This window comes from Denticeps clupeoides, chromosome 7 (genome assembly GCF_900700375.1).
Source record: "Denticeps clupeoides chromosome 7, fDenClu1.1, whole genome shotgun sequence".
Taxonomy (NCBI): Eukaryota; Metazoa; Chordata; class Actinopteri; order Clupeiformes; family Denticipitidae; genus Denticeps; species Denticeps clupeoides.
Genome location: NC_041713.1, coordinates 592,587 through 609,436, shown reverse-complemented (window position 1 = coordinate 609,436; position 16,850 = coordinate 592,587). Strand labels below are relative to the sequence as shown.

The 16,850-nt window shown below is 51.6% G+C and overlaps 2 protein-coding genes across 2 annotated transcripts; both read right to left on the bottom strand.

Moving 5' to 3' along the window:
* Positions 1-558: 558 nt before the first annotated feature.
* On the bottom strand, positions 559-8,991 carry LOC114793665 (nucleolar transcription factor 1-like). Its single transcript, XM_028985760.1, has 21 exons — positions 8,567-8,991; positions 6,717-6,772; positions 6,284-6,456; positions 6,113-6,196; positions 5,880-6,035; positions 5,742-5,806; positions 5,536-5,662; positions 5,343-5,453; positions 5,126-5,259; positions 4,903-5,044; positions 4,785-4,826; positions 4,601-4,708; positions 4,364-4,519; positions 4,128-4,274; positions 3,945-4,055; positions 2,823-2,911; positions 2,553-2,742; positions 2,419-2,466; positions 2,273-2,338; positions 1,992-2,111; positions 559-1,916 (listed from the first exon to the last, which is right to left on the bottom strand). The coding sequence occupies exons 2-21, from the start codon at positions 6,754-6,756 to the stop codon at positions 1,803-1,805; spliced, it is 2,223 nt and encodes a 740-aa protein (XP_028841593.1). The 5' UTR covers positions 6,757-6,772; positions 8,567-8,991; the 3' UTR covers positions 559-1,802.
* Positions 8,992-10,006: 1,015 nt separating this feature from the next.
* LOC114793600 (band 3 anion exchange protein-like) lies at positions 10,007-15,932 on the bottom strand. The gene is made up of 21 exons (XM_028985604.1): positions 15,806-15,932; positions 14,977-15,066; positions 14,828-14,883; positions 14,035-14,117; positions 13,899-13,945; positions 13,656-13,821; positions 13,434-13,569; positions 13,275-13,338; positions 13,156-13,198; positions 12,898-13,082; positions 12,589-12,796; positions 12,313-12,513; positions 12,081-12,229; positions 11,800-11,994; positions 11,462-11,707; positions 11,297-11,386; positions 11,049-11,215; positions 10,734-10,975; positions 10,457-10,626; positions 10,158-10,331; positions 10,007-10,084 (listed from the first exon to the last, which is right to left on the bottom strand). The coding sequence occupies exons 2-21, from the start codon at positions 15,001-15,003 to the stop codon at positions 10,007-10,009; spliced, it is 2,727 nt and encodes a 908-aa protein (XP_028841437.1). The 5' UTR covers positions 15,004-15,066; positions 15,806-15,932.
* Positions 15,933-16,850: the final 918 nt, after the last annotated feature.

Sequence of the window (16,850 nt, the reverse complement as noted above, 5' to 3'; positions counted from 1 at the left end):
TTATGGTGTTCCGAGGTCATAGTTTCATCAAAGTGTAATTCCACATCCATATCACACACGTATACTATTTTTATTAACAAGTTAAATTGACACTCATGCATTGATTTTCAGGTATATATTTGTGCAAACCGCACCTTCTTTCCCATCGTCTCCATGGTGACTCACGTAATCGGTGCTCCTCCACTCAGGGCTTTATGTATCCTGGTTCACGTTTAATTTGGGGTTAAAGCAACTCTGCTTCAATTGAACTAATTATGAATACGAATACTCCTGAGTTGACCACTACCATCCACCCATCCCTCCAGGAATCACCTCCTCACCTTCTCTCTCTCTCGCTTTGTTCCTCCATGCAGTTCTCCGTTTGAACTGAGCAGAACAGACCGTTTCATGATAAACGCTGCACCGGAATGAAAGGACGCTGGAGGCCTTTTCCTTGTTAAAGACAGTTTATTTGCCCACATGGTAAATTTCCGGGACAATAGAACACCTCTTGCTATACAAAACATCCAAATTTTTAAATTGTCTGCAGTACAAATCTGTAAAGCCTGGTTTGTTCACTTTTTTTTTTTCCCGTTTCTACAAATCAACAAACATGGGGAGGGGGCATCAGAACTAAAAAGGGATAAAATGAAGAACACGTCCCCCTCCGGAGCAACAGACAGAACACTCAACTCACTGGCCACAGCTAGTACCTGTGGAAGGCGTAGCTAAATAAAATGTACAAATTAAACTAAAATTTCACTCGATACAAAAAAAGCCGTATTTACAGATACCTTACAACAGCTTTGACCCCGGACCCCCTCGTTAGAATCAAGTAATGAACACCGCCAGCTCGGCTTCGGGCGCGAGGTGGGCGGCGGCCTCGGTCACATTTGGGGCTCCTCCCCCCAGCCACACCCCGCTGGCAGCCAATGGAGAATTTGAAAAACAATGTTGCTTGTCTACATTCACAAAGCTGGTGTGCAGAATTCCCTGCTCTGTAAAGGGTGGATGTGGGGACGTTTAACGGGTGGGGCTCCTATGATGTTGTTTCATAAGTGCACAGCAATAAAAGGGGAGGTGGAACTGAGGAGGTAATAAACAGATAAATACTCATCTATGCAGCATGGAAATAAGAAGAGAGGATAAAACTGTGGTTGGATGGAAGATACGGAGCCCGGATTCGTTGTGGGATTTCATCACTTCAGAGGCCAGTGGAACAAACTAACTGCACACTGAAGGAACCCAACTGAAACACCTCAGCCATCTACAGAACATCTAGAGAGAAAAAAGGAGAAAACTAAAATCCCCCAAATGTATTTTTTGAACCCCAACAGCCAAGTCCAGGCAACTGAAAGAAATGAGACGAGCCATGACTGGTGGTCTGTTCCACAACATTCAAAAATGGCTTCAATTTTCCTGAAGATACCACATCAACAAGAACCAAAACACATCAGAAAACGAACAGGAGAGAGAACCAGAGAGCAGGACCATCATGAGAAATAAAAACGTAAAGAGTGCAATTATTTGGTCCCCTGCAACTCCGAAATTGACCAAGTGGACAGACAGGTTCTTTGGCTCAAAAAGAAGCGGTGGGCGGGGCCAGGTGGGGTTGGGTGGGTGTGGCAGGCGTCCTCCATCCTCAGCTTGAGCGGTTTGGTTTGTGTGATATAAGAACCTGGCGAGGGGTTAAAAGGAGATTAAAATAAAGCTGGACGCGGCGGTGGGGAGAGCGCCCCCCGGTGGCTGGAGGAGAACAGGACGGGCGCAGGACACGCCCTCTTCTCATGGCTCAGCTTGGTGCTGCTCTCAGTCACTCCGAATCAGTCCGAGTCAGAGCTGGACGAGTCGTGGGAGCTGCTGCTGCTTTCTGACTTGTTCTCTTTGTCCTCTGTCTCTTCATCATCATCGTCGTCGTCGTCGTCATCCTCATCATTCTATAAAAATGCACGAAAGAAGTTAATCAAAACAACACCCAAAAATGTTTACAATAAATTGTTAATGAAGCTCACATCATCATCATCATCGCTATCATCTTCACTAGAAGAGTCTTCAGACTCCTTTTCGTCATCGTCGTCGTCGTCATCATCATCATCATCCTCCTCCTCTTCTTCCTCCTCATCCTCAGAATCCTGGTGAAAAGGGCCGGAGCACATTTTTTTGAAAACTATTTCCTTCACAGTTACTCTAAGGCAAATTTTCATGACCTTGTATGTTCTCTGGGGAAAAAAAGGTCGAACTCACCAAAATAACTAAAATGATGAAGATATGCGGGTACATTAACGTAACTCACCATTTTCGACGCCTTCGCCTTCACCTTGGCGTTGGGGCCTCCAGGCTTCGCCGTGCTCTTTCTCTTCTGCGAGGCGGGAGAAATACGTTTCATTTTCACCCGAACGCGAATAGAAAGGGACGCTCTGATTGGGCGGGCTGGATTACCTGCGATATGTATTCTTTGTAGGCGTTTCTCTCCTGCGAGGACAAGCTCTGAGAACAAGGAAGCGAGAGTCATTACCATCCGAGCTCCACCTTTATGGGAAAAAGATCCGTCACTTTTCAGAGGACTTCCTCACCGACAGCCACTGCTCCATCTGCACTTTGTACTGCTTCTGCTTCTCCTCGGCGATCTTCTTGTAGCGCTCCTTCTCCTTCAGCGGCTGGCGCTGCCAGCGGCCGCCGATCTCGGCCATCCGCTCCTTCATTGGCAGGTGGTTCAGTTCCCCGTTGGACAGCATCTCCTGGGAGAACTTCTGGTAGCCGTTTCTGCTCATAGGGGTCAAAGGTCAGGGTTTGACAGAGGAAGATCCGCCCCCCCTGAATCACAGAAACATTAAAACACGTACGATGGCGGCTTCTTGGGCTCCCCGTCGAACTTCATCTTCTTCCCCGAGGCGGCTGGGACGGGCGGGGTCCGCATGTCGCTCAGTTCTCGCTGAGGGTGGAGAGAGGGTGGAGGTGTCAATTGAACTATATAGGAACCGCTCGGCGCCCGACTCCGTATCCGCTCCCAGCTGAGCTGGGGTGACCTGCTTTAAGAGCGCAGCGCTGTCGTACGGGGTGGCTGTCGCTTCGAATGGCGAACAAAATCGGAATATAGGGTTCGGACAGAACCCTGCGAAATGAACACTACGGTTTTATATACGTTGTATAGGCGGTCGCCGAACCCGAACCAGCAAAAAACGAACCACTCACCAAAACAAACTTACAAGCGGCGAATCGTACGGAAAGGATAGGAGTATAAGCCCGGAAATTCCGAGCAAGCTCGACCCGGCACTCCCCGACAGGCCGGAACACCGATGAGGTGAGAATGAGAGCAGCCGCTCTCAGTTTAGTCAGTCGGTAAACGGTGAGAAAACTACACAGTTTGGTCGTGTCAGCCCACGTACACACAAGTTCACAGCATGCTGTGACCGGTAGGAACACACTTCTCAGTCCCCGCCATTCCGGAACATCCCAACACGTCCACCGGCGAGTGCAGAATTGAATACGTCGAGCGCCACAGGCCGTTCTGCTCGTTCCGCGACACACGTACTACAAATTCACACCCAGACGTACCGGGTGTGCCGCGAGCGGTTATATAACATTCTGTATTCAGCGGTAGAGTTTAAATCAAACAGTGCGACAATATTTTAAAAAAATGCTGCGCTGGTTCATATTTTATATCATGCAGTCCCTCCGGGATTCCAAACTGCGGAACCGATCGGGGCGTGGTCCAGATCCGGCACCGACACGCGGTGCACTTAAACCCCAAAGCGCCTGATAACCGACCGGCGGATGCTCTTTATTTTCTCTAATGGCTCTGCAGTATTTTTATATGATTTTATTTATATTATATATATATGTGTATGTGTGTGTGTGTGTGTGACTGGGACTTCTGCTCTCATTTTCTCGAGGAGCAGATATTTTATATTCCAAAATAATCACAATCTCTCCTGTTTGCAGCCCTACGTGGAACCTGCACACACCTCGTATCGCTTCTGGTCCTCGGCGGCCTTCTTAATCCACATGATCTTCTCCTTTTTCTCCATGGTGTTCCAGGTGACCTCCATGGCCTTCTGGGCCTTTGGCCTGTCATTCTAAAGAGGGGTTTAGGACATTTAGGAGGTTTCGCCTCTCCGACTGAGTATTCATATGGAACTGGGCCACACCTTGTACTTCGCCAGGTAGTCACCAATGACCGTCTGCTGCCAGATGTCCTGCGCGGTTTTAGGCGGTTCAGGCAGCCGGTTCTTCTCTTCCTGTTCGCGTTTCTCAGACTCGGCCTTCAGAACCGCCTCCAGGTTCTTGTATTTCTCCTACAGGGCAGAAGAATTCAACATTTTTTTTTTTTGTTATAAAAAAGCCTTCATCTCCTCTCCTGAAGCCAAGGCAGCGTCCCTCATACCTTCTTCTTGTCGGAGAGCTCGTACCACATGCGCGCCAGCATCCTGGTCAGCTCGCTGTCGGACAGGTCGGGCCGCTCCTGCTGCAGCTTGGGCCGCTTCTCCTCGGCGAAGATGAACATGGCGGAGATGGGCCGCTTGGGCTTTTCGGGGTTTGTCTGGTTACAGACGGGTCCGGGATGAGGAACAGAGAAGAAAAGACATCTTCACAGACACAGAACATCTCCTGCCGCACTGACCTTGGCTTTGGTGCTCCTCTTTTTGGAGGCGGGGCTACCGGCTCCCCTTTTGAAGCCCTGCATCTTCTCTTCTCCCAGAACCCTCTGCTGTTCTTCTTCGGACAGACTCTGCAGAGCGAGACGCGCTTGTTAACGAAGGATAAGCAAGTAGAGCGTGATGTGATGAGGACCATCAAACACTTACGAGTAAAAACCGGTTCATCTCCACCTCGTATTCTTTCTTTTTCTGAAAACCGAAGAAAGAAGAGATATAAATTCTGAAGAGAACCTGAAGAAACGTCCCCACGTCAGCATCTACCCACTTGCTCGCAGCGTTTCTGGTAGGCGTCCTTCTCAACCTGCCGGAGCTGCTTCCACCTCTGGCTGCACATGACCATGCGTTCCGTACTCGGGACGTCCTTCATGCTGGGCATGAGCTCCGCGCAGAACATGGAGTAGCCGTTCCTGCACGCGCAGAGGGAGGAACGGCGTGAACACAGGAGCCGAGCGCCGCGGCGTCCACCAGGAGACCACAGTCAAACTCACGGAGGAGGCTTGTCAGGCCGGCCGTCAAACTTGTCCTTCAGCTGCCGCTCAGCCTTGGTCAGCGTGGACTTCACGATGTCGCCCTCGGTCATGTTGAGCTCCGGGTGCTGCTGGATGAACTCCCGCATCGTCCCCTACGGCAACAGAGGACAAATCAGAGGAGACGGCACGCGACGTAGCAGCTGGACGATGTCCCACAAGAGACACGGGACATTACCTCGTACAGTTTCTGCTGCTCCAGCGACTTGCCGATCCACTTCAGCCTCTTCTTGTCCAGCAGCTGCGTCCACTGCTTCCCCAAATTATCCTTGATGTCTTTGGTTGTTGCCTGGACACAGATCAGTCGGTCAGTCAGTCTCCGCCCACCACCGACCCCCTCGACGAATGGCCAGGTGGGGGCGGAGACTTACGTCCGGGTGGGTCTTCAGGAAGGCTTTCTTCTCGTGGTTGTACCACAGCTGCTGCGGCGTCTTGGGCTTCTCGGGGACATTGGAGCCCTTCTTGGACATGTTCTCCAGCAGGTCTGGATGCTGCTCTCTACATTCAGACACGAGAAAATTATAACACGGCAGGTACGCGGTATAATATCTCCGGGATAAAAACAGCGTCTTCCTACTTGAACTTCATCATGCTCTGCATAAACACTTCCTTGTCCCTGACGAAGTCCTGCACGTATTTGGCCTGAAGACACAACAAATGTCCAGTTAGCAAAGAACGTTTCAGACAAAACACAAGCGGCAAAAATCCTGCCCACCTTCTTCCTCTCCGGCAGCTCCTTGTACTTCTTGGAAAGGATTTTCGTTAGGTCCAGGTTGCTCATTTCCGGGTGAAGCTTGGCGTACTTCGCTCGTTTCTCCATAAAAAAGCGGAAGTACGGCGTCAGGGGCTTTTTGGGAAAGTCTGGGTGCTTCTGTGGAGCGGCGAGGCCAAAGGTCAAACGTGTACCGAATATTCTACAGACCGCATCTTCGTCCTCGAAAAACCTACCTTCAGTTTCTTCCCCTTGTACGGGTTCTTGATGTAGTCCTGGGCGTCTACGATCAGTTCTGTTAACGTGCGGAACTTGCGGATCTGCGTTGGACGGAAGAACAACAGCTGGTTTAAGGAACGCAAAATGACGGGCAAAATGGAAATTTCTAGAAGTGCAGGGAGACGGACCTCTCGTGACACTTCCTGCCACTTCTGCTTGCACATCTCTCCTGAGAAGGCGCTGAAGGCCACCTTCCCCCAGTCCAGGTGCGACTCGGACGTCTTGTACTTGGCTACGTCCTTCGGGGGGAGGTTCACCTTCATGGCATCCAGAAGTTTGAGCAGGTCATCCTGGGCCCATTCTGGGAAAAAAAAAAAAAAAAAAACCCAAACTAAAACATTTAAAAAGCACCATGTTCCTGCACCAACATGAATATTACATCTCAATCCCGGTTTTACTCTCCAGTCCTTTCCAAGTTTGAATTTATTATTTCATGGTGAATATTTATTTAGTTTAGCATTTTTATTTTATTTTTTTTAAAGACAATCAGCACTTTAATGACGAGAATGTGTTAAATTATACAAATGAATGACTAATCAGATGACGAAATAACGATCTCACCTTTGTCTTTAGTAGAAGCATCCATGTCTCCATTCATCATCTGCTTTCTTCTTTATCTAATTTAAAAGGTAAAACAGTGTTATTGTGAAATGTTTAAGTGTTTTTGTCTTTTTAATTGTGCAGCATATGGATTTTTTGAACGCCCCGGTAGATGGATGCACCGTCATCGTGAATAAACGCCTGTGCGTGTGTGTTAAACGGCGCCGTGAAATGGTGGCGCTCGACACGCCGCCCTCCGCCGGAGCCGAGTCTCCCGAACCCGGCAGGGGCAGCGAGGCGTCGCGGCGGGACTCGGTCCTTCTCCCGGTGGGACGCGGCTCGGTGCGGGCGGACGGGGAGAGGAAGCGGACGGACAGCCGACCGACCGGGGACGACGGTCCGCCGCCGGGGTTACGTCGTCCGGCGCCCAGCGCCATTTCGCGGCTGCGAGGCGGGCTGGAAGGTGTCATGGCGGCGCGTCTGCAGCTCGACCCCCGCCTGGCTTTGTGGAGCCGTCGGTGGTGGTTTTTTTTTTTTTTCTCCGTCCGAGAGGACGACCGAGCACAGGCTCCAAAAACACGAGTTTACACGCTAAATTCGACACGCCGCCCGTACACGAAGCAAAAAACGTCAAATTTTACTCCTCGTTCAACAAAGAACCGCTTCCAGCAGCTCCACGACCGGGGAACCCGTCCGGAGAAACGGCGCGAATTACCACCAAATTTGCACAGAAAATGGCACGGATTTCAATTATACATGAAATAAGAACAAAGGAGCGGCCCGGGTCGAGCCTGCCGGAGCGTCGTGGACGGCGGCCGTTCACCACTCGCGTCGCGGCTCGGAAAAACACCCGCGGCCGCGGGGAAACGGAAAAAAGGCGCTGCGGCGGTACACCAAATACGGCGTTTCGAACAGATTAAAGCCGCGGAGGCCGGACGCGACCTGCGCGGTGACCTTACAGGCGGGCGGCTGGAACCGGCTGGACCGCCGCCTCCGAAAAAACGACTTTTAAAAAAAATATATAAAAACACGACGAAAACGACACTTTTCATATAAAACACGACGAAAAGGCGCCCGGAGCGGCGGCCCGGGACGCCTCACCCGATCTCACCGTGAAAAGGCGCCGGCGCGTCGCCTCGGTCGGGTCCGTACGGCGGCGTATTGTGTGGCCGCTTCAAAGCCCTGGAAGTCGCCCCGTCGCCCCGCGTAAAAAAAAAACCGTAAACCGTCGCGCAGCGCAGCGACCGACCCGCCGGACGAGCTCGCCGCGGAAAATGACGCGCGGCGCCGCGTCGCTCGGCGCTTTCCCGCACGGATTCGCGTCAGAGACGGGGAGGAAACGCTCCGTCCGAGACGGCGGGCAGCACGCTGGCGTGACGACGGCCGTGGAGCCGCCATGCTGGAACCGCGGAGCCCGGCGGCGGCGGCGGCCGAGCGAGACGGGAAAAGGCGCCTTTCGGCGGCTCGGCGCGGCTCGCCGGACGCGGGAGACCCACCTGGGCGGCTGCGCTGCGTCCGTCCGTCTGTCCGCGGCGTGTGGCGGGGAGATTTACCCGACCTGCTCCCTGTCGGTTAACTGCGGGCGGGCGGCTGCTGCTCCCCCGGCTGCTGCCTCATGGAGAGTCGCCTTCCGCGGAAATGTAAATGTCGACCGGGCGGGTACAAAGAAGCACCGGGCGTCCCCCGCGTGTCCCCCGCGACTCTCTAACCCGCGTTATTCCGCGACGTTTTCACCGCGGTCGCCGCGCTTCGTTTTTCGGAGAAGGCGGCACCACGTTCCTCCCTTCGCCCGAGCCGCGGGACTAGAAATTCGGGTATGGCGACCTCCGGAACGCACGACCCCCACCGTCCCGATTCCACCCGAAACTCACCCGAGCAGCGAACGCGAGGGCGGCGGGGCTGCGATCCGCGTCGGCGCGTCGCCCCGGGTCTTTTCGCGGCGGGAGGCGGCGGGGCTCGACCTGTCGCTCCGTGCGCGGAGCCGCTTGTGGAGCGGGGGGAGGATTGAACGTCCGCCAGCACTGCGCCGTCGGTCCATGGCGCTGGAGTTCCAGTCCCCGCAGAGACGGGAACTTCCCCCGCCTCCATCCCACTCAGCCCTGCCGCTCCGGCCGCCGCTCCTCCCGGAGTCGCTCGTCCGCGTTTTTACTCTCTCCGGCGGGGACGGAGCGGCGGCGGCGGCGCCCGTATCTCCGGCCCCGGCCGCCGGCACCGCCCGCGATGCGGGGCCCGGACGCTCCTTCCGCGGCTTCACTTCTTCCTTTTACAACTAAGTCCGTTTGACAGCCACATTTTTTCTCGCCATGTAATTTCTCTCCACTCCACCTTGTCTGTTTGTGGGCGTCGCTCCCATCATCCAATCAAGGCGGGCGGCCGCCCGGCGCCCTGATCCAGGCGGCGGGGACACGTGTTGACTCTTCACCGTCAACTCGCTTTCATTATGGGGCTTAGAATAAAATCAGAAAAGTGTCAAATCACCTTCCAACATACCCGGATTTTTTCTGTCTCTTCTCTCCACACACACACGTTCATATTAACAACAGCCAGTTTCATATTAATATAGAAATATTGATCAGACTGAGGGGCAAATCTCTTTATTAAAAAGCAACATTTACTCTGATCCGGGATCAGGTATAAAAATACAGAGCAGGCGTCCATTTCCCCCCGAGGAGCTGAAATATATACAACCAGCAGTAGTTTCATTCACACAGCAACTAAAACTCTTTCATTGTGGGGGTTAGAATAAAATCAGAAAAGTTTCTTACTTTATTAAAACAAATCACTTTCCTCCATATCCTGTTATTTTCTGTCTCTTCTCTCTACACTCGGCATGTTTCATATTAATATTGAAATATTGATCAGACTGAGGGGCAAATCTCTTTATTGAAAAGCAACAGTTATTCTGATCAGGCACACAGGTATAAAAATACAGAGCAGGCGTCCATTTCCCCCCGATGAGCTGAAATATATACAACAAGCAGTAGTTTCATTCACACACCAACTAAAACTGGCTCCATAAGGTCTAAAATATGTATGATGTTCTTTCGAACATTCGATTTCATGATCACACGACTGAAGGTAAATTATGAGCAAAGCTAAAACATTCATTCCCATTTCAAATTAAAACACGGAACTCACTTCTAAAGTATACAAAAATGATAAAGTTATTATTAGTAAATTCTAAACAGTGAACTTCGTGATGACATTGTTTAAGGCGGTCCTCACGATGGAAAATACTGAGAGTTTCGGTAAAAGGCTACTGCGGCTTACAAAGCCAAATATGAAAGATGACTCCAGGGTGTTCAGGGCCTTCAGGGCAGCGGGGATTCGGTGTACACGTCCTGTCCCGGCTCCTCCTCGAACGTCACCTTGGCGTCGTCTGAATCCAGCTGTGGGAACGGGAGATGGCGGTGAGACAGCAGCCGGAATTCGCCGAGCCCGGAGTGACGAACGGACACTTACACATTTCATTTCCATCACGGTGAACAGGCGGCCCGTCATGAACATGCGCAGGGGGATGGTGAGGATGAGGATGAAGGGCAGGGCCAGGGACGCTTTACTCGACTTGACCATCCAAAGCACCACCAGGCACACGACCTGGATCAAGGTGAACAGGTGCATCCGCAGGGTCGGCACCTGGGTACGTGGACATGAGGAAAGCATCTCACGGTCATCAGAATAAAGCAACCCACATACGCCCTGGTATAAAAAGCGACACGTTTCATAACGTGTGACGTGAAGGACCAGCTCTGGAGAGTTACCCTGGTGGCATATGGGTCGCTCGGGTGGTACTTCTTGGGCACGATCAGGAGCAGAATACGGTCCCAAAGCTGGATACCGCTCAGCGATGTGATACCCATGTAGAGGAAAATTCCGAACAGGGCTGTCATGGGAATCATCTTCAGGATGGGTTCCATGAGAATGGATAGTCCTGAGGAGACCGGAGAAAAACTGATCTAAGGACAATTCGGGGATCATTTCATGTTTTTTTTTTTTTACCTACTGAGAAGCTCCAGTCCACTGAGGGGAATCACTCACCAACCAAGGCAGCTACCAGAATGCCACTGATCCTCTGCTCCACAACCTTCTCTATGACAGGCTTCGGGCCCTTGCTCATCACGGTGAGGGCGTTGCCGTGGGTTACCGATCTCACCGTCGCAGCGCTGAGCCATGGGATCCCGAACACCGAGCATATTCCTCCCAATGCCACAATCAGCAGAAGGTCCAGGTGGAATCCAGAGCCTTTGATCATCTTGCGCTCTGGCTTGCTCACGATAAGTCTTGATGGTGAAGTAATAATGTCAGGTCACATTTCTGAAGCGTATTAAATTGTCATGTTGCAAAAAGACTCACGTTGTAATCTGGGACTCGAGGAAGATTAGGATGAAGACAAGGATGGCTGGAACAAGACAGCCAAACATCATCCAGAGGGGAAAAGCCTTCTTCTCGCCCAGGGGATTGATCAGCCATCCTCGAGCGGAGGTGTTGGAAACGGTCAGACCTTTGGGCACCACCAGTTTCTGTTTTGGAGGGACGGAACGTTAATCACACATACATGGCCCCACGTGCTTCTCATGCTACGTTCTTCATGTGGCGCTTACTTGGGTGTAGGCGTCTTCGATTGTGATATCCACAGCGATCATGAAGAAGATGGCAATGGGCACGCCGAAATCGCCAATCATACGTCGCAGCTGGACAACACAATGGACAGTCAGTGGGCGTGTCATACTTATCTCAGGTCAGTGCTCGCAGAACGGCCTGTTTACCGGTCCGGGAAGGAACACGCTGTTCTTGAACTGCCGCAGGAAGAAGGCTATGAAGAAGCAGCCAAACATCAGGCACATGGAGAGCAGGGCGGTGTTGGGATAGGGGCGCTCGCGAACTTGGTGGTGGACAGACACGTTGCCGTCATGATGGGTGACGTTCATAACTTCTACCACTGGGTGGAATGGGTCGTCCAGGGTGTGGTTAAGATGCTCGTAGTTGAGAATCAGGGGGTGGGCCTTGAAAATCTACAATGGAGGAAAAGGTCCCACAATACAGATGACAAGACTGCATGAAAACTCCTGCATGATTGTTTGCATGGTCGTAGGCTGGTATGTACGCTGAGTAGCTTGGCGAACGTCTCGTAGATGAAGATCAGGGAGATGAGGATGGAGAAGATCTCCTGAGTGAAGCGGGAGATGAATCTGACCAGGAAGCTGCCCTCCACAGCCATGATGACCACCACAATGACCACCAGCCAGATTCCCACCCAGATACGGCCCACAATGTACTCAACATTCTGGGCTTTGCAGAACTGGTGTGTGGATGAGAGGGTCAAACATGTGAGGATGTTAATAAATGGATGGGTGACCGAATGATTGTTAAGTGAAGAAGTCTCACCTGGAAGAAGGCCTCCTCAAACACCATTAGCGGTCCAGTAAAGCCAATGACTAGAATCGGTTGAGCAGCAAATAAGGTGAAGATGACGCCCTGAACACAGGTGGCAATCATCAGCTCAGACACGCCCATCATGTGCTCAGTCTTATCCGCTGGGGGTAGAATATCAAACATCAGAGGATCAGAACTCAAGAGAACGTTGGATGCCCCATCAGTTCTCCGTTCTGCTGCTTACCCAGCAGCCCTCCGAAGGTGATAGCAGGGGACAGGGCGGCGAAGTAGATGAAGATGACGGCAGACAGAACCTGGGGGTTGAGGCCATCCACAAAGTCGCTGATGAAGTAGGGATAGCGGCGCTTGATGTCCTTTACGAGACCACCGAATGGGTAGCCCGTGCGGGCCAAGGGGTCTTCACGTGGCACCTCAGGCATGGCAGCTGAATGAAGTAAAAAGTGAGAAGTTCAACACGTGGACATGGGTAGGGTGGGGAGAAGGTATCATTTACACAGACCTTTAGCTCTTTGTCCAAAGAGAATTCTGATGTCAGTGGGGCGGTGTCTCTCACGAAGCATCCTCTTCTGGAAGTCGATGACCGGCTGAAGCATGGCTTCATCCTGGATCTCCGTGGGTGGAATCACAATGCTGCAGTCCATGAAGTCGGCGATGGCGTTGGTGATTTCCATGTCACTCTGGGCCAGGTATGCCTCCAAGCTGAACACCTGTTGGACAGATGGGCTTCGTCCTCATGCACTCCTTCTAGAAAAGTCTCAAAACCTTCGCCACGCCTGAGTTCTAGCTGCGTAGATAGATAGACCCTCACCCAGTCGGCCATTAGTGCGCCCATGGCACGCCCGCTCTCGTGGAAGTCCAGTCCACTCTGTGTTGGTCCCACCAGCACGTAGACAAAGCGCACGGGCACAGAAGCCTCCAGAACCGACTCCATCACTGCCGCCTCCTTCAGCCTGACAAAAGCCACCACCGGCTTCTGCAGGAACTCCAGAGCGCCTAGAGCACACAGACCCGACTTTACAAGCTATCGGCAGTAGCGCTGACCTCCGAACATCCAATCAGAACATACCTGCCAGGACAACAGAGGCCTCCAGACTATCGGCAGCGTCTCGCTGGAAAAGGCAAAATGTGAGCGTCACTTCACCTACTCGCAGTTTGGAAGGAAGAACTTGAGGTAAAAACCGGTACCTGCTTGGTCACAGAAAATGTCTCCAGCTCAATTCCGCCTCCAGTCTGTCCGGGTTCTGTCTGACTGCAGCAACACAGAAGGTGTGGAGAGTGGACCATCAGTTCATCGTGAGGAGAGAGACGCTTTCATTAGTGAGCATCGGTGAGATGCTGCTGTACCTGCGCTTCTGACACAGCGCCTTGAGAAGAAGGTCGGAGTCGCTGGGACGGATCTCCCTCTTGGCCAGGAGCTCGTCCACGACCTTCTGAGCCACGGCGCCAAGACTGCTCTCGTTGGCATCCAGAATCACAGCGCCTGTTTGGTCGCCATAGCAACACATTTTATTACGAGGTTCGTCCCTCGAACCACGGGTTCATGTTGGTGTTCAGACAGGGTCTCACCATTGACCATGACCTTGCGGAGCTGAATCAGACTCTTGAAGGTCAGGTAGGAGATGTGGGAGGAGCCCCATTTGCCGGAGGCGGGGTTGTAGCTCTCCTCGTAGCCCACCCACCGTCCTGTTTCCTGCCACACCCCGGCCTGAAGCTCGTTCAGCTCGACGTAGGCCTGCAACACAGCACGCAGTGAGGAATTGTGGGTCCTTCTCTGCTTGTGACACCATGTTGATGAAGGTGTCCTGGTACCTGTGAGTCTCCTCTGGTTGTGGCGTTGGTGTTGTAATTCAGAGCAGCTGAAACAGAGTAGAAGAAGGGAACAGTTTATACTCGGGGTACACGCTGGTGCGCTTCTGTGTGGTAGTAGCTGTAGAATTACTGGCACCCTCTGGATCTGTTGTGAAAATGGGGCCCTCATCCTCCTCCTGCCTCCTGTCTTCATATTGGCCCTGGTAGCCTGGGGGAGTCCTGCAGGTGGGACAGACAGGTAGACATAAAACACTCACAGGGTCTCCCAAATCTCACATAAACAAATCTCCCAAATCTCCCATAATGCATTGATTTAATGCAGATTTTTTATTTCTTTTTACATTTACGGCATTTACCAGACGCCCTTATCCAGAGCAACTTACAGTCAGTAGTTACAGGGACAGCCCCCCCCAGAGACACTCAGGGCTAAGTGTCCTGCTCAGGGACACAATGAACCTGGGTTTGAACCTGGGTCTTCTGGTTCATAGGCGAGTGTGTTACCCGCTAGGCTACTAGCACCCAAATTATTTTTGTATGGGAATGACAAGGTCACCAAACTCACCTCTGAACCAGAAGACCACAAAGTCCCAGGTTTAACCCCCACTTACTACCATTGTGTCCCTGAGCAAGACACTTAACCCTGAGTGTCTCCAGGGGGGACTGTCCCTGTAACTACTGATAAGTAAACATCTGGTAAATGCTGTAAATTGTGGCCACCAGGGGGCGTCATGGTTCCACCAAATCTACAGGCCTCTTATCAGGATGGTCAGGGGCGTTTCTCAAGTTGCCAAGAAACAGAAATAAGTCGTAACTGTCATCTAAATTTAAACACTAACCCAGAATTACGAACGAACGTGTCCATGTGTATACACAGCCAAACAGGGAAAAATGTAAAGGGAGTTCAAACTGGGCATACATGAAGGACATACATGTTTATTGGAGAAGGAAAGGGAGAGTCGTGGTCCCCATAGGACATCTCATTTTCCTGCAGAGAAATAATAATAATAAAATGATGGGAAAAGCTGAAAAAAATGCTTTAATGCTCAGTCACATTTTTGTTGGAGATATTTTTTCTCACCTCTTCAAATGTCAGCCCTCCTTCCATCGGTGAATGTTTCTGTTCTCTATTCTCTACCTGTCCTGGAATCGTGGAATGTTACCTCATTACCTGTACACACACACACACACACACACACACACATTAGTTCCTTACATTACAGTGTGAAAAGGGAAACCTGGCTCTGGAGAACCACCATGTGTGATGATCATATTTGGTTTTATTCGTTTAATTTTTTACTTTGAGGTGATCAGTCTCAGGAGCCGTTGGTTCAGAACCAGGCAGACAGAGAGAAGATCTGACGCCGCTGTGTGCACATGAGATGTTTGGGGCCTTATCTCCTCGCAACGCCCTTGTTTCTGAGAGCCCCCATCTACTGAGAAGCCGATTAAACGTTTACCAGCGTTCAACCTCCTTTTTAGAGAAGGAACCAGAACCAGTGGAAAATGCTGACTCCCACTTTCAGATGTTCACGTAAATGTTAGGTAGAAACCATGCATCAGATGAATAAAAAAAAGTAATCTTAAGGCGATATTAATCTCACAGATATTTAGGGTCACACACCTACAAATAACTAGTTAAATGAATTTTTAAACCATGAAACGCGCATCCCGTCAATTACCACAAGCGAAGGTGATCCCGCGAGGAACTGAACTTCTGGAGACGTGCCTGCTGTAAGAAATGATCTGCCGCCAGTCAGTTAACCAGTGACGCCCGGAGCTCCACCATCCAACTGGAAGCCGAGTGAATGGTTGACGCTCATTACTGCACCGGCACCGCTCTCCAGTCTTAATAAACCGCTCGACCCACACCCCTCCTCCCATCCACACACACCAAGAAGCACCCTTACCTGAGCCGACAGGTGAAGAAGCGGATCGGGCGGCGAGCGTCTGGCGGAGGACCCAGCGCACGAGTGACCGGACGAGCCGTTAGAAGAACCCCAAGGCAGCAGCGCCGAGGGAACACCCACGCCGAACACGTAGCTGAGTCACGGCCCGGGTTCGCCGGGCAGATAAGGGCCGACAAACAGCCCCTATCGCCCCTGCCCACCTTGGCGCAGGGATACCCCAGCCCAGCCCGCTGGAGACGGGGGACGGGCGTGGCGGTCAGGTGCCACCCAGCAGTCCTGTAGCGGCGCGGCCTTTTTTATCCATCCAGTGCATCTGGAGTCCTTCCGTCATTGAGGGGATTCCCTCTCATCATCGCTGAACCCCTCCTGTCCCCCTGAACTCTACATGCACAGATGACCTCCTTTCCACGTACTTTTGAGTTACATTTTTTCCTGCCCCCCCAGAACACAACGTGACTTCAGGCGCCCCATCATTCCCAGTACTGGTGACGTCTTTCTTGTATCGGCGTGTGAAGAACTTGTTAAAATGACAATTCATTAACCTTCCGAGCTGGACGCTCCCTCACGCCATCTGTACAACGAGACCAACGGTCAAACCTCCGGCCCTGAAGTGACATGATGGTGGACGTTCTACAGCATCTTCTCGCCTGCACGGCCATGCGGAACGATTAAAAACGATTCTGGAACTCGAGAACGTTTCACACAGTTGAACCACGCGTGGTCTGGTTTTTTTAAGCAGGGTTTGAATTGTCTGGGTTTGGTCTATAAAGTTTTTGGGTACAAATTCAAAGTCATTTAGAACATAACGTCTTGGGTCAGTTTCATGGCTAAAATTTTTTGTTCTTTATCCACTTAATCCATACATGCTGACCCCAGGCCTGTTTTTTCATTCCAATTTTTGTTCTGATTAATTGCCACCAAAATAACATTTATTACAAGTTTGTGTGGGCGGCTGCAGTACCCGAGAAACAAGTTTTTAATGCCCCGGCGTGAGGGGGCGAGGTTCCCCGCTGCAGCTCTGAGCTCGGGGTGATAGGCTCTATCT